The sequence below is a fragment of the Poromitra crassiceps genome, assembly GCF_964638095.1.
Source record: "Poromitra crassiceps genome assembly, chromosome: 7".
NCBI lineage: Eukaryota > Metazoa > Chordata > Actinopteri > Beryciformes > Melamphaidae > Poromitra > Poromitra crassiceps.
In genome coordinates, this window is record NC_139628.1 from 48011291 (window position 1) to 48038615 (window position 27325).

Consider the following 27325-nt stretch of genomic DNA (forward strand, 5'->3'; position numbering starts at 1 on the left):
TGAAAGCAGCGGACGATAGAAGGATGGATGGACGTCCGTCTTTAGTTTACTTGACCATATTTGCGACAATAAAATACTCGAGTAACGCTATTGTGTTTTGACGGATGCACACCAAGAGGAAAGCCACTGTGGGGTTTATAACGTTGCTATTGGCTAGCTAAACTATAGTTAGCTCGTTTGCATCGTACTGAGCGCTAGCAGTCAGCTAACGTCAGTTAACGTCACTAGCTATGGTTGTAATGATGGAATCACAATGCGAGTATTTCATGTATTTTCCTGCCGTCCCCGTCTCGGACCTCTCGGACCCGGCCAAGTACAAGACTCTCCCCCGACGGAGCCACCTGTACCTGGGGGAGACGGTGCAGTTCCTGCTGGCGCTGCGGTCCCGCGGGGCCGGGGCGGGGAAGGCGGACAGCCCCGGTGCCTCGGCTTGGAGGCAGCTAGCGGGGTCTCTGTCCGCCGTGGCCAGCGTGTGCCTGGCCGAGAGCCGCCAGCAGCGAGCCTCCGACTTCCAGTGCAGCTATAGCGACGACGGCACAGAGGAGGAACCCGTGGAGGGGGACTTCGAAGCGGCAGACGCCGCCGCTGGGACGCGGGACAGCAGCCGGAGCTTCAGCCACTGCAAGCCGCTCCTCATTCACAACAGCTCGGCCAGTGATGGGCGCCAGTGTCGGAGGGCACCAGTGCAGGTAACACGAATAACATCTGCGAATCGACGTGAAAACGTTATCAACGGTGACATGGTTCATTTACAGTTGGGCAGCGTCCGTGGATGTTTTGATCAGTCAATACAATCGTGAGTGGTTCTCAAAGTGGGGGTCCGGGGACCACCGGGAGGCCTTGAGGGGCTTCTAGGGGGTCCCCACAAAATGGGGAATAGTTTATTTTCACTATAATTCCATCCATAAGTAACACAATGAATGTATGGCCATTTTGATCATGGGTTTCATACATGTTCTGTAATAAAACATCTCACAGCAAACATCTTATCAGATTGGGGACCCTGTGACAAAATCTAATCAAATGGGGGTCCTTGATGTGTAAAAGTTTGAGCTGAGGACCACTGAGGAACTAACCATTGAACTAACTAACACAGTATATCTGAGTTGATAAGAAATGAATGCGTACACACCACAGCCATGCACTTCCTGTGTCAACACCATGAGAGTTAAAACAGTGGTTAGCATTGCAGCTCAGGTTTCCAGCCCCCATCGATGCTGCAGAACTTCTCTTTCTAACACTTTAATAACTGCATAGCTTGAAGTATTATTTAAGTAAATACGTAATTCAACATTTAGTATAAAGTATTGTTTCCTTTCCACATTACTGTAATTCAGGTAGTTAGAAAGCATGTAAAGTGAGGACTGTCTGCTTTACAAAGCATTTACAAGAGGAGATTGATGAATGGCTGCCTGGCAATGCTGGCAATACCAGTGTCAGTACCATTCCAGCACCAGCATCAGTACCTCAAGGCTCATAACAGTCTCAGAAGTAGACACATAATTACTCACTAATGTGTAATGTAGGAACAATGCTTATCTAACTCAAAGGTAGGTGCCCCACCTTTGTATTATTGGCCACCACCTTTGTTGAAAATGGTGTGACCAAACTGTGTACACCATACATGCCACGCTCACGCATGCTCTCCAGCCATGCCAACTTAGTTAAAAAAAAAAGTTATGATGAATTAAGTACTTATAATGCTTCATTGTGTGCACTTATTATAAAGTGTTACCCTTCTCTTTGCTCAGTAGTTCCTGTTTCCCTTCTTTTTTCCTGCTGAAACAGCCGCCTGCAGCCATTTTCCAGCTGCTACAGTGACTTAGCACTGCAGATTTGTCCAGACTTGACAGAGACTGTGGATCTCCTCCCAATTCCAAAAGTGTGTGGTGCACACTATTGGTGGGAATCAGCAGATGACCCACGATACGCTATTATCACGATACCTAAGTCACGATATGATAGTATTGCAATATGCTGGTATTGCACTATATTGAGTATTGTGATATTGCGATATATTCCAATTTATGACCTTTTTTCTATTGCAAATTATGTCCCCAAAGGAAATAAAAAAACGTTGTCAACATCTGTTTTTATCAAACAATTTAAAAACTATTAAAAAGAGCACATTTTAACCATAATTGTTACATTTTGTTTGTTTTGTTAATGAATTCTCAGCATGTGTGCAGAAACGTTTGTATGCTTCAACCACCTCCGGGGACAGTGGGGGTCGCAAGCCTCTGCCACCACCGTTATTTTGGGGGTCGGGGGCTGAAAAGTTTGGGTATCCTTAAAAATGGTTAGCGTTGACGCGAGACTCAGCCTTCATTCTGAGTCTCGGCATTGCTACCCCTGAGGCAACTGCAGGCTCGGCTAAAATGCTACTTTATAATATACATTATTTACTACCACAAATAGGCTACATACTAAAGAAAGAAAAAACATCGCATGGATGCATAACTGGGACGTATCCTCAGTGATGTACCCTGGGGTCATAGGATGTTTCGGGTCTCGCAACATCATACACCCTCGCCCAGGTGACCCAGCCGGGGCTGGCCAAGCCCCAACTTACGTCCCAGTAGCTACCCACGATCAGCCCTCCAGGAAGGGTCAGGGCCACTCAATCCGCTGCTCCGGAACTACTCTGCCGGGACCGGGGGAGGGAGAGGGCTCTGGTACGTAGAGGGACCGGGCTCTGTGGGTTGCCACCCGGCCGGGTTCCTCCCTCGTCTCACCAGGTCTACGACCTGTGCGCTGCACCAGAGTCCCCCGCTCCAAACATCTCATTCCGAGGTGATGGTATCTTAGTGGACACCATGCAGTACCAGTACTTGGTGGCACTGCAGTCTCCACTTGCGGCTTGAATGGCCCTCCTAAAAGGCCTCTCGTGGGTTTTTGGGCTTCTTCCTCACGGAAGACGCAGGCTGGGGAGCTAACCCATACTGCTACCCGGGTGCCGTCGCTGTTCCGGCTGTCAACTGACTCTCCAGTAGTCACCAGTCTTTCCTGGTTGTCACGTAGTCTATTCCTATGAGTCACTGGCTAGGCCAGGCTAACTAATAAAGAAAGAAAAAACATTGCATGGATGCATAACTGGGACGTATCCTCAGTGATGTGATACTAATACTATACATCATAATATGCTGTGTTATTCCTTAAATGTCAATACTTCATTTGAAACGTTGCATGGTCCTCAGTGGGTTGAGAAATTTCTACGACCCTTAGTCTGATGAAGACCCTAAAAACACTGTGGGATAAACCCAAAAATGCATGACAGTCAAGCTGAAAGCAAGGCTCTTCGTTCCAGGCATTTTGGAGCGCCAGAGATTCCCAGGTCATCCTGAGCATTTGACTCCTGCATGCAGCCAGAGAAGGGTTTTCTCCAAATGACTCAGTCACATCCACATGGAATAGATCCAGTATAAAAGCTAAATCAACATTCAGGAGGAGCCTTTTATCCAACCTTTCTCCTGTCCAGGACCTTGCTTTGTTTGCATAACCTCTGCCACGGTCTCTGATGAAACAAGCCTTACCTTACAGGGTTCCTACACAGGTCTGGAAAAGTATTCAAATGAATTTGATCATCATCATCTTGAATCGTGTGGGAATCTGAAAAAAAAAGTTTTGAAAAGTATGGGACCGAATCGATACACACTTGATAATTCTAGCTTTTATGATGTTGTAGTCCACAGTTTGTGTTGATGATCAGAATGATGTTCAGATAGAGGGATGCTCTGATGACCCAGCTGCTGTCAGCATGCATTATATCAAATACCCTGACCTATACCAAAGAACATAGGGTCTGCAGTGCACCAAAATCTCATCCAGTCAAGAACATAGGGTCTGCACTCTGCAGCAAAATCACATCCCATCAAGAAGATAGGGTCTGCACTCTGCACCAAAATCACATCCAGTCAAGAAGATAGGGTCTGCACTCTGCACCAAAAATCACATCCAGTCAAGAAGATAGGGTCTGCACCAAAAATCACATCCAGTCAAGAAGATAGGGTCTGCACCAAAATCACATCCTGTCACGAACATAGGGTCTGCACCAAAAATCACATCCAGTCAAGAACATAGGGTCTGCACTCTGCACCAAAATCACATCCAGTCAAGAACATAGCGGGTCTGCCTGGAGAAATATTTTAATCGTATTTTAATATGATTTAATCATATTAATCATATTTTAAGAGTTTTAACATGGAAAGTGTGCAGGAACCCTGCCAATCATCTCACATATTCTGATATTTGTTGCCGTGACCTAGTTAGCAGGGCCAAGATGTCTATCTGTGTCAATCATATTGAACACCAGACAAATCAAGGTCTGGGAAAAGTATGGCATTTTTTAATTGACAAGTGATAGGGAAAATTTAAATCACATTAGCCTTCATTTGGACAATCACTAGTTAATATATTCATATACATTTTCATTTAAGTTACACATAGTTATTGTACATACATTAAGAGACAGATGTCATATTCAGATAACCTGTAGCGTACATTTGCAGCTCCTCTCTATCTCACTCTGTACACTGTCACTGTGTCACCATGTCCTGTACAGAGCCAGAATAGCAGATAGGTTGTCTGCAGATTAGCCAAATGTGCGTCAAGACAGATGTAATCTGATGTGTGTCCTATAATAAAGTATCTCTGCCTTTCTGTTCATTGCATGTCAGCCTGTGTATCCATTCGTGAATATACAAGAGTGCATCTCTTGGCCAAGATCTATGTGAATACATCATTTAAGACGACTTCTGACTCTTTTGATCACAAGTGGTTTTCTTCAAGTGGTTTGCCGTTTACCTTTTGGCTGTAAATTTCAATTCTATAACAACAAGGAACCCTGTTTAGCAATCATTTGGCTTGATTGTTCTCTCTCTCCTCTCTCTAACTTGTCGTTCTCTCTCCCCCGTCTCCCCTGAAGTCAGCACTGGTGTTGGATGACGAGGTTATCTTCCCTCTGACCGTGTCTCTGGACAAACTGCCAGTGAATACAGTGAAAGCCAAGGTCAGATACAACACACTCTGGTTATTGAAATCCTCACCAGTTTGTGAATTTGAAAGGAAAAAAGTCAAGGCCTTCCCTTGAAAGTGTTTTGAAAATAGACGTGAATATGGGCCATTGAAAGTGCTTGAATTTATATATTTTGTGCAGAAATAGAAATGTAAGTTATTTGGATATTTTCTTTAATTAGCGTTAGTAAATAAGCTATGCTCATTAAAACGAGAAGTGTTCACACATTCAAGCCTCTCTCTTTTTAATAGTTGTCTGTGAGCTTCTGTAAAGCTGCTAGTTCTCTTTATAAACATTCTCAGTGTTGTAACAGTCATTAACCCATTGATACCTGATGCAGCATGGTCTTAAAGGGATACACACACAAATGAGGGATATACACGCGAATGCTGCATCAGGTATCAATGGGTTAACCTTGATCCGTGTCTCGACTCAAACTATGCTGTGTTGGGTCCCTGAATTTGAGGAATTGGGTCTGGAAAGTCCTTAAAAAGTCCTTGAATTTGATGTTTAACACATTAAGTGCCATAGACGACCTAACTCGTCTTACATAATCCAGCGCTTGAGTGCCAAGGACGGACTAACTCGTCTTACATAAAGATTTTTTTTTTTTGACGGTGGTACATCAATCAACCCCTTTTACATCTTCGAGATAATTATAGGAGCAAGAGCATGTGTGTAATCTATTTTACCGACCACTAAGTGGCGACAGATACAGAGAGAAGCCACAGCCACGGTACACCAAAAGCAGGCTTGGCGATTTTACAGTCAGGAGCCCCGAGACACACACACAGAACGGACAGAGATCCCCTCCCCCCCACACACACACACACACACACACGCGCGCGCACACACACACACACTCGAGTACCTTTGCGCATAAATAAGACCAGAATCGCAAAAGCTTCTTCAAAGCTCTCAGCCGACACCTCAAGAAACGAACGAGCCCGTTTTTACAGTAAGCCAGACTGCCCGAGAGCCGCCAGCAGCAGCAGCCCAGAGGAGCAGCAGCAGAGCGGAGTAGGCTGCCTCAAGATTGGAAGAAGGGGATCGCGAAGGAATTTCTCTCCCGTGTCTAACCCCCCCCCCCCCTCGCCTCTCCTCTCCTCTCCTCTTCCCCGCTCCTGCGATTCCCTTCTCTTTTTTTAGGATCTGTGAGGCAACAGAAACTCGCCTGTGACAAAACACTGCAAAGCCACACCTACGGAGGGAGGAGTTTGGAGACACACACACACACACACACACACACACACACGCCCGCTGTTAGGAGGAAGGAGGAGAAGACACACGGAGGGAGGAGTTTGAATGAGAGGGGTGTTTCCTGTTGTTATGGAGGAAATTACTGTTCAAAACTATTGTTTAGAATGTCTGACGGTCTTACTGATGCCAAAAATGAATGGTTAAAGTGACTGTTTCACAAAAAGCCATTTATCTCTGAATAAATTTCCAGACGCTGAAACCATGCTGTACTCAACGGCTAATATCTACATAACTACTAACTCTGCAAACTAACTCTTTTAGACAGAGAAAGCACACATTCTATTAGTTATTTTTAGATGATTGGTGTTCATGAATTCTTAACAGAAAAGAATCCTCGGCTGTTCTAAAATGAGCCAGAATCGTCAAAAACACCCCTGGCACAACTTACCTACAGGAATGAAAACATGGCTGGCATTCAATGTGTTAAGAAGTTGTGGGAACCCTGATGTGTTACTTGATGTATTAACCTTGACAGTATTTCTGATAAATATCGGTTGCGTTTTGTGTGCCTGCTGTGCTGTGCTCTCCCTGTGACAGATCATAGTGACGTGTGTGTGTGTGTGTGTGTGTGTGTGTGTGTGTGTGTGTGTCAGATCATAGTGACCGTGTGGAAGCAGGAGGAGGAGAAGGTGGAGGTGAGGGAACACGGCTACCTGACCGTGCTGCAGCTCCGCAGCCCCACACACACCTTCAGACAGGACCTCAGCACCTTCAAGGCTCAAGGTATCTCTCCACACCCAATAATAATAATAGATTATTATAATATATATATATATATATATATATATATATATATATATATATATATATATATATATATATATATATAACAAAAGAAGGTACCACCGCACACTGGAGTCAGGATTTAACTGAGATTTATTCAGCAAACCACACGTGTGGTTTGCTGAATAAATCTCAGTTAAATCCTGACTCCAGTGTGCGGTGGTACCTTCTTTTGTTTTATGCCTTGTACCTGCAACCTACCAGCACCTGATCTTTCCACTGGCTGTGCGTGGGGACTCTCCTTTCTCTTCATATATATATATATATATATATATATTTTACATTGGCTTGTCTATTCACCTTATTCAGAAGAGACCATCTGGCTTGAGAGACTAACAGGAAGTGTAACTTCCTGTGGCTCATAAACCTAGTCTGACTCATAATGTGAGTCAAACTAGGTTTGACCAGGTGAGTCAGACTAGTTTGAGCAGGTAAAACAGCCGGCGTTTTGAACAGGAAGTCGCGATTCAATGGGTCAAGTGGGCGGGGCTGCATAAGGTGAATAGAATTGCAGTATTGCCATTATTGTGACAGTAAGAACGTAGCCTGGCTGGAAATGTTTTAATGTCCGGACATTTGGCTGACAGCTGCCGCTTAGGGAAAACTGCCGCTTCCGTGGACCATGGTCCAGAATGCACTTTTGGCTGCTATGGAGGTCTGCTCCTGGTTCTTAATCTGAACCTTCTGCTCTCTTCCCTCCACACACAGTCAGCACCACTCTGACTGTTCTCCCCCCGCCAAGCGTCCAGTGTCAGCAGATGACCGTCTCTGGAAAACACCTGACAGTCCTCAAAGGTAGGAACACGTCATATCTCTTCAAATATCATACTCTCATACTAACACACATTACTTCACATTTCATATAACCTACTCCGCATCACATAACTATTATACACTCATCTGATTGGTGCTACTGCATCACATAACGATTATACTCTCATCTGATTGGTGCTGTTGTAGGGAAGCAAAGGCAATGGAGCTCATTAGAAATAGGTTCCTTCAAGAATAGATATTGTGCAGGCTACATTTCTAACTTGACCTCTCCATGTCAGCACAGACTGTGCTACTGTGGAGTGGAGAGCTTTGAGGTGATGTAACGTTGCCCCGGACAGCCTAGAGGACCTCTGCAGCTCTTGGGCCATAGTGGATGATTTGTTTCCACATGTCTGTCTCAACAGAATTGAACAGACTAGGCATGTCGAAAATGAAGGAAAAAAACCCCGACCCTCATTAACCGATCGTTAATCAGTTAACCGAGCAGATTAAAATGCGCTATTTGACTGTCTGTGACCCGTTAAGCAATTACCGTACAACAAATGCTTTATTTTCTCATTAGAAAGCGCTTATTTTTACATCTGCAAGCAGAAAAAACACATGAACAAAATGAAAACACAAGTTGAGCACAGCACACTATAAAACATTCCTCCGATAGGCCTCCGATACTCACAATTCTCAAACATGTCGGATTTAGTGTCAAATAAATCGGCAGTTAAACAAATTTTAAAAGCTCAGAAGGAAAATGTGTTGCTGGTGAACGAATTTCCACTTTAAAGAGCACATCACTCAGCCGCCCCGTCCAGTGTGTTTCAGTGGATGACAATGTGTCACCAGGCTGCTGCAGGGTGCACTGATGATGAAGTAGGCTATATGCTCTCTGTGTGTCTGTCTGCACGTGACATGAGGACGAGCGCGGCGAGACCCTGCCGGCCCACAAGAGTTAATCAATGCATAGCCTACAAATGGATCTGTCTCTGAATGTGTGCATATCATGTCTGTCATTTGGCGGTGCAGCTCTACTCACCCTGATAGACAATCCATCTCTCGTTGTGAAACAATTTCTCCCAACTGGCATGTGTTGGACGGTAAAGAGTAACGTTAATTGATACTCTTCAATCATCAATTAATTAAACCAACATGATTATCATGCGACCCCTAAAATTCTTTACTTGCATTTGCGCCACCCACCCACACTGAAGCAGTTTTGACTTTGAATATATATAAATGACACTGTCAACTTTGTAAAGTAATGTATAATTATGGACAAATGGGTGTCCAGGGTCCTCTGGTGGAAAAGGGGAGAAGTTGAATCACACCAGAGCCAATTGTGCTGAGTGGGCTGTGGAGGAGTGTTGAAACCCGGCCCTAACAGAGCCTGCATCAACTGCTGAGTGGGCTGTGGAGGAGTGTTGAAACCCGGCCCTAACAGAGCCTGCATCAACTGTGCTGAGTGGGCTGTGGAGGAGTGTTGAAACCCGGCCCTAACAGAGCCTACATTAACTGTGCTGAGTGGGCTGTGGAGGAGTGTTGAAACCCGGCCCTAACAGAGCCTGCATCAACTGTGCTGAGTGGGCTGTGGAGGAGTGTTGAAACCCGGCCCTAACAGAGCCCACATTAACTGTGCTGAGTGGGCTGTGGAGGAGTGTTGAAACCCGGCCCTAACAGAGCCCACATTAACTGTGCTGAGTGGGCTGTGGAGGAGTGTTGAAACCCGGCCCTAACAGAGCCTACATTAACTGTGCTGAGTGGGCTGTGGAGGAGTGTTGAAACCCGGCCGCCCTAACAGCCAACATTCCTGAAACACAGGAAGATGAAGCTGAAGCAGTCAGGCCTGAGTGTATTAATTTGTTGGAAGGAAAACTCCACAGATAGACCTCATCAATCTATGATGTTCCAATGCATTCCAGGAGTTACTGAGTGATGAAGCGAAAAGTTTTTTCCCCAGTTGTACTTGATTGATTGATTGATTTTCTTTATTTAAGTGTCATGCTTCGAATGAAGCCCAGCCCACATGGGCTTACAGGACACTTTTACTGTTCATCATTTAAACAAACAATGATCAAAACATAAAACCAACAGAAAACACCCAAAATACATACAGTAAAGCTGTACAGCATGAAAACCACCACCTGAACCTACTTAAAGAGCTGTGCTTGCCTTCTATTCCAGGCCCTAGAGATAAAGTTAGCAGTCTTAAATACCTCAGTCTTAAACAACCACTCCAACTTCTGGCCATGTACTTGTCCAATCTCCCTGCTGTCCCTCTCGTGGCTCCGCCCCCTCTGCCGATCTGGGAAGCGTTGTAGACTAACACATACTTCCCCCGATGGATGTGCAGTCGCCAGTCACTTATTTTCAACTGACAGCGAGGAGTTTTCTCCGGCAGGACGTAGCGCGTGGGAGGATCACGCTATTCCCCCCAGTTCCCCTCTCCACCGAACAGGTGCCCCCCGACCAGGACTCATTCGCCACGGGCAAAATCTGTCATTTATAGCTGGTGTTTTAGATCGCTGCAAAGCGTCTGTTATCAACGGGAATAAGACAAAAACACACCAACAAAGAACTAAATGGAGCCAGAAATCTAAAGCAATAGTTGTTTTCAGGTGGATCTGTCTAGACTAGTTGGCCGCAGACTCTGGAGAAAGCAAACACCGTTACACAAACCTTATCTGTTCTAATGAAAGATTCATTCCCTGTCATTAATTTGATAGCAGCTCAGTTACTGAATCTCACACTCAAAAGGTCAGTCAGAAAGGCTTGACCGTAAAGTGACATATTGTCCCAGTTAATTCAAGTCATTAAACCACTTTGACTTGACTTGACTTAATTCTACATTTTGTTTGTAGATTTGATAGGTTTAGACCAATTTCTGGGGCCATTATTGTACTTTATATTAAAAATGATATCTGCTTCAGCCAATGTTGTGCAAATATGCAATGAATTTGATTGATTGCATATTTACTGTAGAATTGATCGATACTACGTGTACACTACACTGTTTGTCTAACTATGGGAAGCCCTCAACCTCACTTGATTCTAATCAAACATTTTGATCAAATTCCACACAAGTATGCATGAACATCTACCTCCTATTAGGGCTAAATCATTCCCACAAAACGGACGCAATCATGGAATTTGGTAATAAAAATGGAGTCAACTGTAAAACATGGAATATTGCAGGTTCTTTCATAATTTGGGCTGAAATTGATCAAATTAGGCCTAATTATCAAAGTCATAAGTAGACCTAATTATTGTAGTAACATAAATGATTTCATCATTGTAAAATAGGACTAGAGAGAAATAATTTTGTTTTAGAGTGGGGTATTTTGAGATTGGGTGGGACCCTTACATCACCTCACAACTTGGTTTTCACTTTGAGAAACATGTCTGGGAGAGCCAAGTCATCAAAAAGAATAATCGTGTGTGTGTGTGTGTGTGTGTGTGTGTGTGTGTGTGTGTGTGTGTGTGTGTGTGTGTGTGTGTGTGTGTGCGTGCGCGCGCATGTGTGTGTGTGTGTGTGTGTGTGTGTGTGTCTTGAAATACAGCTGATTTTATATGGACCTACCTTCTATTTAAGAACCACATATAAGATAGTGGAATTTTTTTCTGTTAAAGGACTGTGATCTCCACTCCATAGATCACAGCTTGGTCTGTAGACCACGGTGATCTAAACTAAATGCTGCAGAGTAAGCTTAGCCCGCCCAGAAGATGTTGCCTTTCAACCAGACTAGCCTCTGGAGCCGAGCTGCAGACCAAAACCCTTTGATGTGACAACATCCACTTTAATCCTGCGGTGTTGATCTGTTAATCTGGACAATATCATCACTTGCTGTGATGGAGACCTGGTGGTACACTGCAGCAAAGGCTAATGCCCCACATGAACGTGGGCTGGATCATTAAGTTGCGTGTACATTTATTGAAATGTTGTCATGAAAGTCTCGAAGCGAATGTGTATTTTCATATATGAGAGCATTTTAACATCTCTTTCAAAGTCCATCTTTTATCACTTGGGGAAATTATCCATTGTCTGCATGGGCAAGCCGATTTTGTGTGCTAACGTGAATGCATGGGTTTGGAGTGCGGATGTCTGGACTAGATGAGATGAAACTGCACTGATCCCGATGGGGAAACTGTGTCTTTGCAGCAAGTAGGATACATCAAAGATAGTATAAAAATAGGAATATAGAGCAAATGGGGGTTGTATAAACAACATACACAAGTGAAAATTCCAACTGTGATATGTTAACTAGAAATGTATGAATAATGTATGAATGAAAATGTGAAAATGGGCACATTCAAAGATCCTGGTACTGACACAACATATCAGGAGCTGCAGTATCTGCAGCAGACATGTAAAACACATATCCAGTGGTGACACTGAGGGTGCTTTCCCAGCTGCCTTGCTTAGTTTGGTTGAGTGGAACTGGTTGGTTTTCCCCTTGGTGCGGTTTGTTTGGACAGGTTTGAACACGGCAATCGTGTCGGGCAGTCGGGTGTGCCCCAAAACAAGCGGACCTCTTTGGAGAGGTGGTCTCGGTGCGGTTCGGTTCGGTTAGTTTGTGGTGATGCACGTGATCCGACCCAACTGCAGGAAGCACTGCACATTTTTGGATGAAACCAGCTACCGTAGCCGTAGCCAGTCTGTTTGCAGCGTCTTCCTCAAAATGTCCAATTCACCCGATCTCTTTCTCCATCTCTCTTTTCCTCTCTATGTCTCCTCCCTCCTGTTCTCCTCTCCTCCTCTCACTCTCTCAGTGTTGAACTCCAGCTCTCAGGAGGAGGTCTGTGTTCGAGATGTGAAGATCCTGCCCAACTACAACTCCTCCTACCTTCCCATGATGCCCGATGGTTCCGTTCTCATCATGGATAATGTCTGGTAAGTATATTAATGTGTTTGATACTGATTTTACACACACCGTACGGTATATATATATATATATATATATATATCAGAGGAGGTTTTTCCAGTGAGGCATAGGAGGATGGTCCTCCTCTATTAGATTGGGGATTTTATATAAAAAAAAAATATATTAAAAAAATATATTTTTTATTTTTATTTTTATATTTTTCATTTTTCATATTTTTTTTTATAATAAAATATCAATCAAATGTGTTTTTTCTTATGTGCAGACGCTCATTTTTTCATTCATTATATAGCTCCATGCAGACGAGTCACTCTGGCCCTGGTCCCAGCATGGGGGAGGGGATTAAAAAAACACCCGCCCTGTGGGCTTGATTTATTTGGTAATTTATCTAATGAAAAAATAAGATTGGTTGAAAAAGACTTGCAATTCACAGAAAACCGTGAGAGTGATGTGTTTTCCAACGAATCAGATTGAGCTACAGTTACTGTAGGAGGGAGCTCTCCCTTAGCCCGTGAAACCAGGTGAAACCCTAATTGGTTGTTGTTTGATTGATAGATTGCTTGACATTGATTGACATTCTGTATTGTCCAATGCTGAATAGCCTACGTCTGAAAATCTTGTTGAATCCAGAGCTCTGGTTGAATCTAGCTCCGTTGTCAGTAGGAACTAGGAAATGATGACCACCTGTGACAACCTGACACATTCATAGATAGATTTACAGACAGTAGTAGCACCTATACTTTCCCCTTTCCCTGTTTTTTATTATCAAACAGTAAGTTAGCTCACAAGCCGTTGCATGAGCGCCCGAACGCGATTTTCTGCAACGAGTTTAGAGACTGCAGCGGGGTACACGGGGGCTCCCGAGGTCGCAAACACTGGGATACTGCTGCAACCTCATCGGCTGCACGGCGCACCGACTACAGACAGCTGTGACAGCATTGGATATGCAAGTACCGGTAAGTCAATTAAATTTGAGTTATCGAGGTCTTCTACTAAATTCGGCGTCCACCAAGCAGCGCTATTATATTGTTTTATGCTGAATAGCCCGCCATTTCCTAATACAATGGCGAAACGCAATGAAACATGCAATTTGCATGTTTAATTGCATGTTGTTCCACCATGTTTCGTTCCGCGCTGCCAAATTCAATGGAATGAAACAAAACTTGTAGCCTATGTTGGACATAGTGAAGTGTTTTTGATTGATTTGTTCATCCATCAAACCTTTTACTGACCGACTAACTGTAGCCTTAATATCTTACTTTATTTTGAGGTGCAAACATTGCTCAGCCAGAAATTATTCCCACTTCAACTCTCTTTCTCCTGGGTGCACCTAACGTTAAAATGCACCAGAGGACATCCATCTTATTTGTCCTCAATCTGCATTGAAAATGTGTGAAAATTCACCTTCTTGCAACAGTTGTAGTCTAAGCTAGTGGTTTTCAAAGTGGGTTACCCAGCAAAAAGGGGGGATTAATCTATTTTCACTATAATTCCATCCATAAGTAACACAATCACAGAATGTACGACTATTTTGGTCATGGGTTTCATATAATGTCTGATAAAACATCTAGCAAAACTCTTATCAGATGGGGGACCCTGGAACAAAATCTTATCTATATGGGGGTGCGTGGTGTAATTTGTGTTACTGTAGTTTAGGGCTCCTTAACATGAGCAAGTTCGATAAACACTGGCCTGGGCTACATCTTCTGCCATAAAAGTTATTGCAGTTGAGGAATCTGTCAAGCCAGCACCCAAGTTTTAGGATTGTGTGATTGAATTAAACTGAAATTAAGTTTGATGTTGCCTGTTACAGTGTAGATGGTAAAGCGGTCTGTAGCCTAATAATTTCTATTGATCTGGTTTCCTTGAAGGAGAGTGCTGCTGCTATTGAGGGGGTGAGGCAGCATCAGGTCGTGGCCGGGGAGCGCATAGACCACTCTGCTCACACAGGACAAGATGGGCTGCACAACATGGCAGCTGCTCAGGTGAGTCAAAGCTCCCAAATTGTTTGCCATCAGAACGAGAGCCCCCGGATCCCATATGTGTGCCATGCATTATTAACCCCAATTATTGATTAAAATTTTTTAAAACAAATTATTCTTTCTTTATACGAGTGTGAAGTAATGATGACATCAGCTCTATTTAACAAGGAGTTTATTTCACAGGATTAATAAGGCTTTACATTTATGACATTTTCAAACCAAAACTTTATTATACAGTAAACCACATTGATGTGTGGAAGCACTAGTGTCGTTAAGTGGCCTGTTACAGTGTAGATGGTAAAGCGGTCTGTAGCCTAATAATTTCTATTGATCTGGTTTCCTTGAAGGAGAGTGCTGCTGCTATTGAGGGGGTGAGGCAGCATCAGGTCGTGGCCGGGGAGCACATAGAGCACTCTGCTCACACAGGACAAGATGGGCTGCACAACATGGCAGCTGCTCAGGTGAGTCAAAGCTCCCAAATTGTTTGCCATCAGAACGAGAGCCCCCGGATCCCATATGTGTGCCATGCATTATTAACCCCAATTATTGATTAATTTTTTTTTAAACAAATTATTCTTTCTTTATACGAGTGTGAAGTAATGATGACATCAGCTCTATTTAACAAGGAGTTTATTTCACAGGATTAATAAGGCTTTACATTTATGACATTTTCAAACCAAAACTTTATTATACAGTAAACCACATTGATGTGTGGAAGCACTAGTGTCGTTAAGTGGCCTGTTACAGTGTAGATGGTAAAGCAGTCTGTAGCCTAATCATTTCTATTGATCTTGTTTCTTTGAAGGAGAGGCATGGACGCAGACACAGAGAGTGGGATGGCGAAGAAAACCTTGTGGATTTTGTGTTGTCACAGCCTTTCCACAGTTTGGATCATGCAACAAAGTTGAGGATCAAGACTGCAGGGCGACCAACTCCACAGATAACTATGAAAAAAACAACCATGATCTGCGGTCAGCAGAAAGAGACCAAGCTGAATATGGTCTGGTATGAGAGATATTCTTGGCTAACGGGCAGTCCCACGACTGACCAATTGTATTGTTGGCCATGCCTTCTGATGAAGTCTCCTAAATGTTACTATAACACTTGGTGTGGTCCTGGATTCTGTGATGTTAAGAATTTAGATAGGGCTACAAAAAGGCATGACAAGTCTTGTGACCACATCAGCGCGAATAGTAGGCTGAAACTACTTTGTCAGGTGCCCATCAACGAGTTGCTTGACGAGGGAGCGCGTTTGCAGAGAGCAAACTACAATGTGAAAGTGAGACGGAACAGAGATGCTTTAATCCGTCTTATTGATGCAACCGCTTACCTCGGGATGCAAGAGCAATCTTTTAGAGGACATGATGAGAAGGAGGAGTCGGCTAACAAGGGCAACTACAGGGAGTTGGTGGACTTGATAGCACGCTATGACAAGATATTAGCGGACCATATTGAAAATGCAAATGTGTTCTCCGGCCTGTCTAAAACCATTCAGAATGATTTGATATCAGCAATTGCATCAACAATTACAAGTGAAATAAAAAAAGAAGTGGATGCAGCTCCCTTTTTTGCATGGCAGGTTGACGAAACAACTGATGTGAGCTGTCACTCTCAGTTGTCTGTTATTGTCCGTTACATAGATGATAATGGCACAATTCAGGAGCGCTTTTTGGGCTTTTTTGATGTGTCCAGTGGACGGGATGCCCAGTCCATTTTTGAGTTACTGCAGTCAGAGATGTCTGGTTTTAACTTTGTGGAGAAACTCATTGCACAAACCTATGACGGCGCTGCCGTTATGGCCTCAGATCTTAATGGCTTACAAGCTAAGGTGCGAGCGGTTGCCCCCAGTGCGATCTTTGTACACTGCTATGCACATCGCCTTAATCTTGTCCTGAGCCAAGGATTGAAAAATATCCCCAAGGCCAGGATTTTCTTTGCAACTCTTGGTGGGTTCAGCTCTTATTTTTGCAAATCAACCAAAAGAGTAATGATGCTGGAGGAATCTGGGTGTGCCAAAGTGCCAAAAAGTGCCCCTACACGTTGGAACTTCACCTCTCGTATTGTGAACACAGTGGCTCATAACAGAGACAGCCTGATAGACACGTTCACTCGCATCGCCAATCACCCCTCAATGGATGAGGAGTCTATAAGAACAGCAGATGGGCTGAAGACAAAGTTAGAAGACTTTGAATTTATGTTTTTGCTTTTGACATGTGAGCAGATTTTCTCCCAGACAGATATTGTGTTTGACGTGTTGCAGACAAAAGCAATAGATATTTCATTTTGTAAAAGGAAAGTTGAGAAGCTCATGGACACTATGGAGGAGCTGCAGTCACAGGAGGCATTTGAGAGGATTTTCAATAGAGCAGCAGATGTTACAGAGGATCCAGAGCTCATGCACAGAAGAAGACGAAGACAAGGTAATGAGGATCCCAAACAACTGTATAAGAAACTGTATGACTCCATCCATGCAAGTGTTAAAAGTCAGATTGGTCAGCGCTATCAAAACCTGGAACGTTTGAGATTCATGGAGCTTCTGGATTTTAACAAATTCACAATGTTCCAAAGTGAATTTCCCATGGATGCATTCAGAAGTCTGACTGAGAACTATGGCCAATTCTTTGATCTCTCAAAATTGAAGTCCGAGTTGCAGGTATTTTACCGTGACAAGGAGATCCATGGTGGCAAGGTTAAACTTTGTGATTCATTACAGTCAATGAAAGTCAGTGATCTCTGTGATGCATTGCCGGAATTGTACAGACTTATGTCTCTCATTGCCACAATCGGTGTTACATCTGCTGGAGCTGAACGGAGTTTCTCTTGTCTGAAAAGACTGAAAACTTATACAAGGAACAGAATGGGACAGGAACGCCTAAGGAGCTTGGCAATCCTTGCAATTGAGAGGAAGATTCTAAAATCTCTTAGACAGAATCCTCAGTGGTATGAAAAGACCATAGACATCTTTGCCGCACAGACAGACAGAAGAATGGACTTTACTTTCAAGTAAGATGGTTTTAACTTCACAACAAAAACATTCTAAATTGAACCCCAGCTCACTTCCTGTTGCAGTGTTTGCTATCGACAGAAAATAAATGTGTCTGAGCTTAGATTTTGGATATCATAATACCATGATATAACGGCAGAAGTGTTGTCTTTTCCTGGGTTTAAAAGCTGCATTATTACAGTAGTAAAGTGATGTACAATTGTGATGTAATTTTCTGACTGTTCTATTATTTGCTTTTACCCACTTAGTCATTTTTTCCACATTACTGATGATTATTGATCAAAAATCTCATTGTGTAAAAAATATTTTCTGAAAGCACCAATATTGTTCTCCCAGGCCTATAGTAAAGACATCAGGCTTAGTGGTGTTAGATTGTCAATCCCGTAGCAGAAAGATCACAGGTTTGATTCTTTCACCAGCTATGTATTCCACTGACTTGTCTTTGACTCAGACACTGAACCCTGACTGCTCACTCACTTTCCGTCAGTCTCTGGATGAGAGTTTGTTTTGTATGTTGTTAAAACTGCAAATAAAATATATATAAAAAAATTAAAGTGGAGTAATCGTAATGCTAATTTAAAATGAGATATTCCTTTAAATCTGTCTTCAAACTGCAAAAGAGAAAAAAAAAACACCCAAATTTTTTTCGGCGGCGACCGAAAAGGGGCGGCGCCCTTCGGGCGCCGCACTGCCGTCCTCCCCTGTTTCCAAGCTCACCAGCCGCCACTGATATATATATATATATATATATATATATATATGATAGAGAAAATTTACATCACATTAACTTTTATTTGGACAATCACTAGTTATTAATATATTCATATACATTTCCATTTTAGTTACATATAGTTATGACACAGACATATTTCATAGTTAGATGACCTGTGTACATACACAGATACACATCATATTTGGATAACCTGTGTACATACACAGACTGACGTATTTAGATAACTTGTACCATACATTTGCAGCTCCTCTCTATCGCACACTGTGCCCTGTCACCGTGCCACGGTGCTCTCTACAGGGCCAGAATAACAGATAGGTTGAGTCTACAGAATGGCCTTCCAGTGTGCGTCAAGACATGTAATCTGATGTGTGTCAAGACATGTAATCTGATGTGTGTCCTATAAGTATCTTTGAGTTTCTGTTCAATGTATGTAAGCCTGTGTATCCATCCGTGAATATACTGTACAAGAGTGCATCTCTTGGCCAAGATCTATGTTCAATACATCATATCAGACGACTTCTTCTGACTCCTGGCTCCATCATTTCATTTCAACTGGTTTCCTTCAAGTGGTTCACTGTTTACCTTTTGGCTGGGGAATTTCATTCTCTATCAATATATATATATATATATATATATATTAGGGCTGTCAGCGTTAACGCGTTAATCGCGATGCGATTAAGGGCCGACCATAACGCGGTTTTTTTATCGCGTTAATCGCATGCCGCTATTTCGCCCCTTGGCAAACCCGTACTTGTAGTCAAGCCGGTCGCAGCCGTTTCCTGTCTCCTGTCTGTGCAGGCATGGAAGAGAAAGACAGCAATACGCTTCTAAATGGCTTGTTTTACTTTAAAAAAAACTCCCAAATAGCACAGTCAACAGTAGTTTGCACCTTGTGTAAAACAGAATGAAAATATAGCAGCCAGCTAGCTAGCACGAGACTCATCACTCATTCTTCCATCAGAGTCTCAGATGCGCGGGTCCTCTAACCACTGGGAGGTCGGCTGCAATGGCTTCACGCGATATACACGTTATCAATACACAGTTTCCAATACCGAGCCATTATTCACATGGAACTGATAGAAGTGCCAAAGGTTTTAGCTCAGACACAGCCTTCTTTGGCTGTGTCATTTTGGGTTTCGACTGCTCCACAGCGCCGCCGCCGGAAGTATCGGTTCTGGAGCGTGTGCTGCAATTGTGCATTTATTTTCTATTCAAGATATATTTTGTAGACATTGTTACCTCCTGTCTACATTACATTGCACTTCTATTGAATTGAAAATTAATCTAAAATTCAAGATCACAAAGTACATTTATTTGCATTCATTTGATTCCCAATCACGACACACTGGTAAGAATTATTAATATCTAATTAAAAATGCTTTGAAATCCAAAATAATGGCATTTTAAACATGCGATACAAAGATGTGATTAATCACGATTAACTATAGTTAATCGCAAGATTAATATATATATATAATCAGATAGTACTTAATATTGTCCTGGGCTGAAGCTCTTTCTGATCATTCTCCCAGTCATTTCAGTCTGACATTTCCACAAGGATTTGTCCGAAACTGTCTTAGCTGGGCTCTTATCAGATCTTATGAAATGTGGAGGAAGGTTCTCTGTTCTTTGATGTTTCCCAACACATCCTCCTCTCTCCTCTTCCTCCCGTTAAGCCACCACTCGGCCGAGGTCACCATGGCTTCCTTCTGCCGGGTGGACAGCGAGTCCTCGCGCTTACCCAGCATGCTCAGCGCCCTGGAGGAACAGAACTTCCTGTTCCAGCTGCAGCTACGAGACAAAGCCGAGGAAGAGTCCAGCGAGGTGAGACGAGTGGGCGCTGGAGGGGAGAAGAAAAAGACGGCCTTAAGCTACCGTATAAACATACTGGCTTTTTTTTAGATGTTCTAAGAAGGGAGAAGGTGGACATAGCCATGGTCAGCCAATCTAATTTTGTACAGAAGCATGTGCATAGGTTGCAGAATAATGGGACCACTTACACCACTGGGGACAGTGAAAGGCTTTATCAGGAGTAACTACAGCATTTGCATCGAATTTACATCAAACTCGCTACCACAGGATTCATACTGTGCTGGATGGATGGATGGTCTTCACCGTAGTGTGAACAACAACGCTGTTTGTGTTCTTCATCATTGTCTTCTGGTAACCAGCTTGCAGGTGCTGAGTGTGTTCGAGATGGGAATTGAATGAAAATAAAATTATCAAAATATTGGGGGCAATTGTTGCTCCTGGATCATGGTTTTTAGGGGCATTCTGAGATTTCTTGGGGGCATTTTTGCCCTTGCCCCTGGCTAAATTCCTACACTGCCCTGACCTGACATCACATGTTCTGTGCAAATGAAAGTGACTAGAGAAAGGAGGGACTGAGTTTGTTGCTTTTTTGTTGTTTCTCTAGGGTCTGGAGGTCCCGCTGGTCGCTGTGTTACAGTGGTCCACCCCAAAATTCCCCTTCACCAGGTACCTGATGCTTTATTCTCTTCCAAGATACATTTATGGAGGCTCTAGTGTGCCAGCCTAATTATTCTAGACTAGTTCAGTGATTAATTATTACGGATTAATTAAGAGATACATTTGTAAAGCATGTTATGCAGTGATTAAATATATTCTTAAATAACTCGCCCGTTTCGAGTAAAATAGACGATAAAGCAGACTATGTTTTGGTCGTGATTGACAGGTCGCCTGTCCAATGATCGTGCAGCTGGGCGATCATGGACCAATAGCAGGTGGCTCTGTCAGAAACCCCTGGTCTCATGCTGTCTCACGAACCAAGATGGCAACAGCTTCCATGATTGGGAGTTCGAAACCCTCATTAATGTTGTGTTTGCACCTGTGTTTACCACGCCTTTTCAACACAAAATGGCTGCTGTGAAAAAGGCCTATCGAGCTATTCAGAGATCAAAAATATATTGTTGTCTCTCGGCCTCCTGTCCAGGTATATCTCCACCCATTACTCGCTCCCCAGCGTGCGGTTGGATCGTCCTCGGTTGGTGATGACAGCTTCCTGTCCCAGTTTCGTCAGGCCTCAGGACCACTTCCGGGTCAGATACACCCTGCTCAACAACCTGCAGGACTTCCTGGCCGTGCGTCTGGTCTGGACACCCGAGGGTAACCAGCACAACACCACACACTTCACCTCTGTACAAGTCCCACTTTTCACATGATTACTGCCAGGTGAAGGCCTAGTGCCTTGCTCCAGGGCCCCTTGGCATAGTTGTTTAGGGAGGGTAGAGTGTTACTCATCAACTTTCTCACCTAAATGTTCCCAACTGCTCAGGGGGTTCAAACCGACAACACAAGCACTCCACCCTGAAGACTACTGTCGCCCCCCCCCCCCCATCCTACTAAAATAACTTTCAACAAAGTTACAGTACTTATATTCAGTAAATAAAGTTGCTGATGTAAAAATTTACTTGAGTAAAAGGAAAAAATAAGTCTCACTCTCAAAAGTCCAGAGATATGTGGAGATGGAGACTAGGGATGTTCATCAATTATCGAAAATCGATAATCGATCGTTAAGGATTGGAATCGATCCTGTGGCATTTGGATCGATTTTTTAATTATTATTAAAAAAAAAAAAATTTTTTTTTGGACTAGGTTTGGGTGGAATTCGTTCCTCCTCGCCCCACTCCATTGCACAGCCGACTAACGTGAGGTGGAGCTTCATATAGTCTCTAGTTTTCTGGCTGGGCACAGGCCTTTGTGCCAACAAAACTGTTTTAAACATGGGAAATTCACACCGGCATGCGCCGGGGACAGCAGTGTTGGAGAGGAGACACATTGAAATAAAGAGTTCATTGAGGAGAACACGTTGTCTTTTGTATTTTCTGCCATAGGCATTAATTTTGTAAAAAAAAAAAAAATTGAAAATTTTCTAAGTATTAATAAAATCGATGATCGATAATTGATCGTTAATTTTCACCGATTATCGATTTTGGAAAATTTTCAAAATGAACATCCCTAATGGAGACCATGTCAACAATAAGCCAGCAGCACGATTTAAAGTTGATTCTTAGCTGCCAGGCAGCCAGGAGTTGTGCTGCATCTTATCAAGCATTCGCTAATATCTGGGGTGTGTGTGTGTGTGTGTGTGTGTGTGTGTGTGTGTGTGTGTGTGTGTGTGTGTGTGTGTGTGTGTGTGTGTGTGTGTGTGTGTGTGTGTGTGTGTGTGTGTGTGTGTGTGTGTGTGTGTGTGTGTGTGGGGTGTGTGGGTGGGTGGGGTGTGTGGGTGGGTGTGGGTGTGGTGTGTGCATTATTATATTCTGCACTTCATGCAGGGACCGTATCAATCTCTGGGGGGTAAACTGCATAAAAACTGAGGAGGGCAGTAAAGTGTCTGCGTTGCTGTGCGCTGAACTCAGCTGTGGTCATGACTAGGTCAGCTACCAGATGTACAAAACTGCTCTGATCCAGAAACCTCTTGATGGCTGACATTATCCCCAGAAAGACAGTTTCATGGCTCTATATAGGACAAGGCCAGACCCGCTATAAATCAAAATAAATGGCTGGCTGCTGGCAATGACCAGACCCTCTATAAATCTAAATACATGGCTGGTAATGGGAAAACTGACATTTCTTTGGCTGAAAAGCGGACTTTTCAGAGAGTTTTCTGTCACTCTAAAATCTATAGAGACAGAGTACAATGCAACATACTCTAAAAGCCATGCCCACCAGAAGGGAAATTGCCTGTATCTGTAGTGGGCAAAATCAGGTGGGTCAAAATTCGCATCGCAATTTCGTGCTGTATATTCGCATCGCTCTTGGTGTGTAACAGCCTTTACTTTGTCCAACTTTCTTTCTCCAACCCATCCCCTCTCCCCCCCGTCAGGGTGCGGTCCTGGAGGCGGTCAGGAGGAGCAGGTGGGGGCGGTGGTGTGCCATTCTCCTCATAACAACCTGGGACAGTGCAGGAAGGGCACCACCCTCTCCTTCACCGTCACCTTCCAGATACTCAGGACGGGACTCTTTGAGGTGCGTGCGTGCATTTGCGCGTGTGTGTGTGTGTGTGTGAAAACATTCTACTGTAATATATATTTGTACGTCATCTGATTCTGCACCAAAGAACTTACATTGATAAGAACCGCAACTGCAACATCATGGCTGCAGCGCTGCTGTCAAAAAAGCAGAATAGTTTTTTTTAAGCAACAGCTTTTTTTTTTTTTTTTTTTTACTTTGAGCACAAAATGAGGTTATTTGTAATAAAAGAAATACTGGCGTAGAGTGTCGTTGATCAACAGGCCAGGGCATGACTCCAACACATGACATATCTTTAAAATGACAAAATACACTGGAGGGGAGCTTTAAGAAGTTCTCTTCCCCACCCCCATCCCGCTTCCCTTCCACCCCCAGCTGAGTCAGCACATGAAGCTGAAGCTGCAGTTCACGGCGTGCGTGTCCCAGCCTGCGGGGGGCGCTGCCGAGTCCCGGCCCCTGTCTCTGTCCAGGAGGAGCTCCCCTTCCTCCAGCCCTGCCGTCAGAGAGCTGCTGGACAGACAGAGCCTGGGCCGCTCCCAGAGCTTCTCATACCACCAGGCCTCCAGGTGCCACCTCACCAGGTACGTTCTCCCACCACCAGCCCTCCACGTGCCACCTCACCAGGTACGTTCTCCCACCACCAGCCCTCCAGGTGCCACCTTGCCAGGTATGTTCTCACACCACCAGCCTTCCAGATGCCACCTCACCAGGTACATTCTCACACCACCAGCCCTCCAGGTGCCACCTCACCAGGTACATTCTCACACCACCAGCCCTCCAGGTGCCACCTCACCAGGTACGTTCTCCCACCACCAGCCCTCCAGGTGCCACCTCACCAGGTACGTTCTCACACCACCAGCCCTCCAGGTGCCACCTCACCAGGTATGTTCTCACACCACCAGCCCTCCAGGTGCCACCTCACCAGGTACGTTCTCACACCACCAGCCCTCCAGGTGCCACCTCACCAGGTATGTTCTCACACCACCAGCCCTCCAGGTGCCACCTCACCAGGTACGTTCTCACACCACCAGCCCTGCAGGTGCCACCTCACCAGGTATGTTCTCACACCACCAGCCCTCCAGGTGCCACCTCACCAGGTACGTTCTCCCACCACCAGCCCTGCAGGTGCCACCTCACCAGGTATGTTCTCACACCACCAGCCCTCCAGGTGCCACCTCACCAGGTATGTTCTCACACCACCAGCCTTCCAGGTTGAAATAAATAAATATGATGCACACATTGGCTTTGCAATTATTAATTACCCCTCTGATTGCACTTATAAAAAGCCATACCAGTTTCCATCTGATTTGGTGAAAAAGAGAAGATGACCACATGCACATCCCATACAGGTTTTAACAGTGTAGTATACAGGTTTTAACAGTGTAGTATACAGGTTTTAACAGTGTACTATACAGGTTTTAACAGTGTAGTATACAGGTTTTAACAGTGTAGTATACAGGTTTTAACAGTGTAGTATACAGGTTTTAACAGTGTAGTATACAGGTTTTAACAGTGTAGTATACAGGTTTTAACAGTGTAGTATACAGGTTTTAACAGTGTAGTATACAGGTTTTAACAGTGTACTATACAGGTTTTAACAGTGTAATATACAGGTTTTTAACAGTGTAGTATACAGGTTTTAACAGTGTAGTATACAGGTTTTAACAGTGTAGTATACAGGTTTCTAACAGTGTAGTATACAGGTTTTCACAATGTAGTATACAGGTTTTAACAGTGTAGTATACAGGTTTTAACAGTGTAGTATACAGGTTTTAACAGGTTTTAACAGTGTAGTATACAGGTTTTAACAGTGTAGTATACAGGTTTTAACAGTGTAGTATACAGGTTTTAACAGTGTAGTATACAGGTTTTAACAGTGTAGTATACAGGTTTTAACAGTGTAATATACAGGTTTTAACAGTGTAGTATACAGGTTTTAACAGTGTAGTATACAGGTTTTAACAGTGTACTATACAGGTTTTAACAGTGTACTATACAGGTTTTAACAGTGTAGTATACAGGTTTTAACAGTGTAGTATACAGGTTTTAACAGTGTAGTATACATGTTTTAACAGTGTAATATACAGGTTTTAACAGTGTAGTATACAGGTTTTAACAGTGTAGTATACAGGTTTTAACAGTGTAGTATACAGGTTTTAACAGTGTAGTATACAGGTTTTAACAGTGTAGTATACAGGTTTTAACAGTGTAGTATACAGGTTTTAACAGTGTAGTATACAGGTTTTAACAGTGTAGTATACAGGTTTTAACAGTGTAGTATACAGGTTTTAACAGTGTAGTATACAGGTTTTAACAGTGTAATATACAGGTTTTAACAGTGTAGTATACAGGTTTCTAACAGTGTAGTATACAGGTTTTAACAGTGTAGTATACAGGTTTTAACAGTGTAGTATACAGGTTTTAACAGTGTAGTATACAGGTTTTAACAGTGTAGTATACAGGTTTTAACAGTGTAATATACAGGTTTTAACAGTGTAGTATACAGGTTTCTAACAGTGTAGTATACAGGTTTTAACAGTGTAGTATACAGGTTTTAACAGTGTAGTATACAGGTTTTAACAGTGTAGTATACAGGTTTTAACAGTGTAGTACAAGTATTCAAGAAAGAGAACGGCACACATTGTTGCCAATGCTCCCATTATGTATTCATCTTCCGACATTTCCGTCTTCCTCAGGTCACCATCACCACCTATTTATAGTGACATCATAAATATTTGATTGTCTGTCTCCCGGCCTACAGCTGGGGAGCTAACAGAGTGCTACAGTAATATGGCTCTGTCACAGTATTCGCGGGTGTGATACTTTTATGATGAATTGGGGGAAATGACCAGGTCCCAGATTTTGTGCACCATGGGTACCGGGGAGCTTTATGATTGAACCCCATAGTCTTCTATGCTCTCCTTTATTCACCTTTTTTCTTTTGTTCCTGGCACTCAAAACATCTCTATGCAGGAAAAACCCTCAGTTCTGTCAGATTTAACATCTCGTCAGGTGTGTGATTGTGTTATTCTGTTGTGTTACCAAGGTACTGTATTCGATACTGAACATCAAAGCTTACAGATGATATTGTCTTAAAACCTTCACAGATTGAGGAACACAAAACCCCATGCAAAATAGCCTAGACATGGTGTCAGATTGCCTGACGCACACGGCTGTCTGTGTGCATGAGCGTGATATTGTTGTGTTGTCTGGCTCCAGGACAGGCAGTGTGATGGAGCGGCGGGCCATCACGCCCCCTGTGGGCTCGCCTGTGGGACGGCCCCTCTACCTGCCCGCAGAGCGCCCCCTGCTGTCCCTGGACAAGATCGCCAAGAGGGAGTGCAAGGTCTTAGTGCTGGAACACATCAGAGATGGACCAAGCAGGTAAAGCTCGACATGAGCAATATTAAAAATTCTACTACAGTATATTGCGATACCGTCCTGATAAAAAAATATTGTGATGTATGATATTATCGTTGGGCGGGTTTCGGGTAGGGATGCACCGATACAATGTTTTTTTTCCAGACCAAGCACAAGTATTTATATATCAGTACTTGCCAATACTGAGTTTTTTTGTATCCCTTTAAGCATAATAATGCATGATTATGCTTCATTTGTTACAATCTCTAATATCTATTTTTATCTCAAATATATCAAAATTCGCCCTGTTTCCCTCTCAGATGATAGAGTGTGGAGGCAGGGGAAGGTTGTCCTGGAACACGTTGAAGACACTGGAGAGAAACAGATCTGCCTCCTCATCACTCTCCTTCCTCCATCCCATCCTCTCCCTGAGGGAAGCCTATAGAGGCGAACAGCCATCTCCCAATACCCCAGAAAATACCTGTCAACGTAGGCTTCTCCTGATACCCCAGAAAACACCTGCTAACATTAGTCTTCTCCCAATACCCCAGAAAA

At 43.5% G+C, this 27325-nt stretch overlaps 1 protein-coding gene across 1 annotated transcript; it reads left to right on the top strand.

Annotated features, from left to right (window-relative positions):
- Positions 1–27325, top strand: trappc14 (trafficking protein particle complex subunit 14). Its single transcript, XM_083639699.1, has 12 exons — positions 1–689; positions 4925–5008; positions 6868–6997; positions 7766–7852; positions 12590–12710; positions 20095–20242; positions 20835–20896; positions 21372–21544; positions 23265–23407; positions 23786–23991; positions 26630–26794; positions 27091–27325. The coding sequence occupies exons 1-12, from the start codon at positions 231–233 to the stop codon at positions 27092–27094; spliced, it is 1782 nt and encodes a 593-aa protein (XP_083495825.1). The 5' UTR covers positions 1–230; the 3' UTR covers positions 27095–27325.